The 1,904-nt window shown below is 27.2% G+C and overlaps 1 protein-coding gene across 2 annotated transcripts; it reads right to left on the bottom strand.

The window, feature by feature from the left end:
- Positions 1-250: 250 nt before the first annotated feature.
- On the bottom strand, positions 251-1,904 carry LOC130946896 (uncharacterized). Of its 2 annotated transcripts, none has more exons than XM_057875788.1 (2): positions 1,752-1,904; positions 251-972 (listed from the first exon to the last, which is right to left on the bottom strand). In XM_057875788.1, the coding sequence occupies exons 1-2, from the start codon at positions 1,840-1,842 to the stop codon at positions 797-799; spliced, it is 267 nt and encodes an 88-aa protein (XP_057731771.1). In that variant the 5' UTR covers positions 1,843-1,904; the 3' UTR covers positions 251-796. The 2 variants fall into 2 exon arrangements, with proteins under 2 accessions (XP_057731771.1, XP_057731772.1); XM_057875789.1 differs by having other exon boundaries at positions 260-969; positions 1,752-1,902.

Below are 1,904 nucleotides of genomic sequence, written 5' to 3'. Positions count from 1 at the left end.
GATCCTGATAGAATGAAATACCTCTAGAGTTTCAATTTTTAAGAACTTGCTTAATAGTTTATTTTTTTAACTTGTAAGTCTATTACAAATTCTTTTTAACAACTTGCCTATTTTATTTTTCTCGTTTTTTGAAATGAAAACAAAGCACTCTAAATGTAACTTGAGTAGATGTCTTTAGAAGCTAAAGTTTGATTAGTTATTGAGAGCATTAGAAATTCCAGCTGGCAAAGTTAGTTAGAAAACAGTTAGGCTGTTAAGTTAGTTGATGCATGTTGTATATAAGCAGCACGTGAAAGTTGGTGTAAGATTGATTGAGAATTAAGCAATCTATCTTCCGATGCTAAACTCATCTGATCTTCTCTCTCTGTTCTCATCTCTACAATCTACATTCTCAGCTTCATCGTAGATCCACAATTCTCAACTTGGTTTTCTTCTCCCTAACTTGCTTCCCCCTCACACAACAGACACTCATGATAGCTTGATCTTCTCTAACCATGTAGTTTTCACCAAAACTCACCCTTTTGTTTTTGGTAAGAACCAAGAAGTTAGATATCCTCTGGTTCCGTAACAATTATTAGGCCATATCTTATTTTAATAGTTATTTGGAATCATTTTTAATTGTACATTAACAAAGACAAGTGAAATTGTTTTTGCGTTGACTTGATAATTCATAGTACCACCACTTGAAGCTTATGTGATGGATAGTCCAACAGTTCTAAGTGGAGAGAAAATAATAAATTTGTAATTCAATCTCTCCTTATTGTACATTTATTCAACTGAGGTGACACGGAACAAGTCAAAGCGTGTGACCAGCCACGCACACCCATTGACCCACAAACATAGTGCTACAGTTGATGTTGGGATTGAGTTGAAGGAAATCAGCTGTGCTCATTTCAAATCTTGAAGCGATGGTGTCGCACGTCTCCCCTATTTCCACTCCATGAAAGCTGCTGCACACCGGACCTGCAACTGCTAATAATTTTACCAATTATGTTAAGTGTATATTAAAATTAGTTACCACCAGTATAAAATATACAGTGGAATACAAAGGTATATTAAAAATAAATTAAATTATATATATTTATATACAAATATATTGATAATTAATTTTAATGACTAATTTTGATATAGTATTTTTGTATTTTTATATATGTCTAGCCTAAATTACTTGATTTTATATTTATGCAAGTTTGATTGAGTTTTTTTTTTTTTTTGAAATTTGAGTTTTTTTAAGAGATTTTTTTAAAAAAAATAATTTTATATTTAAATATCTCATAAAAAAAATTATTTATTAATTATGTTTGATATAATAATATACAAATATTTTTATTTATTTATTATATAAAAATATTTTTTTAAATAAAATAACTTTATATTATTGTCTCCTTAGCATTATTGATCTTATTTTATCTCTTAAATTTAATTTACTTACAATGTTTATAATTATATTAAGAATTTAATTTTGATATATAATTATACAATTATATTTATTTATTTGATAATTATTCTTACACAATCAATATAAAAGATAATTATTGTTATTTATATAATATTAAATATTTAAATTGAAGTATAAAATTATTTTAGTGCATTATAATTAAATTTTTATAATAAAAAAAGAATTAATTGCATTTGTTTATAGGTAAAATCTATATTTATCTATATTTAACAAACTAAACTGCAATTAACACAAATTTATTGTTTTGTCATTGTCAATCCGCAACAACTGACAAAAAGTCAGAGATTATTACCAGTGGGTGCTGCTCGACTTTCAGCAGTGAAAACTGTAACGACAAGAAGTGAGAAAATCAGAGCAATGCTGATGTTTGTAGATTTAGCCATTCTTCTTCTCTTCAATTATTATATATATCCCTTAATTATTTTGAGTTGTGGTTTTAGACGGT

This window comes from Arachis stenosperma, chromosome 8 (genome assembly GCF_014773155.1).
Source record: "Arachis stenosperma cultivar V10309 chromosome 8, arast.V10309.gnm1.PFL2, whole genome shotgun sequence".
Taxonomy (NCBI): domain Eukaryota; kingdom Viridiplantae; phylum Streptophyta; class Magnoliopsida; order Fabales; family Fabaceae; genus Arachis; species Arachis stenosperma.
The sequence above is the reverse complement of the archived record's forward strand: the minus strand, read 5'-3'. Positions and strand labels throughout refer to the sequence as shown.

Excerpts from the sequence above, each read along its gene's own strand:
- LOC130946896 (XM_057875788.1), bottom strand. The coding sequence starts at position 1,842 with ATGGCTAAATCTACAAACATCAGCATTGCTCTGATTTTCTCACTTCTT. Across the intron at positions 973-1,751 it reads AAGTCGAGCAGCACCCACTG|CAGTTGCAGGTCCGGTGTGC; the intron begins GTAATAATCTCT and ends TAAAATTATTAG.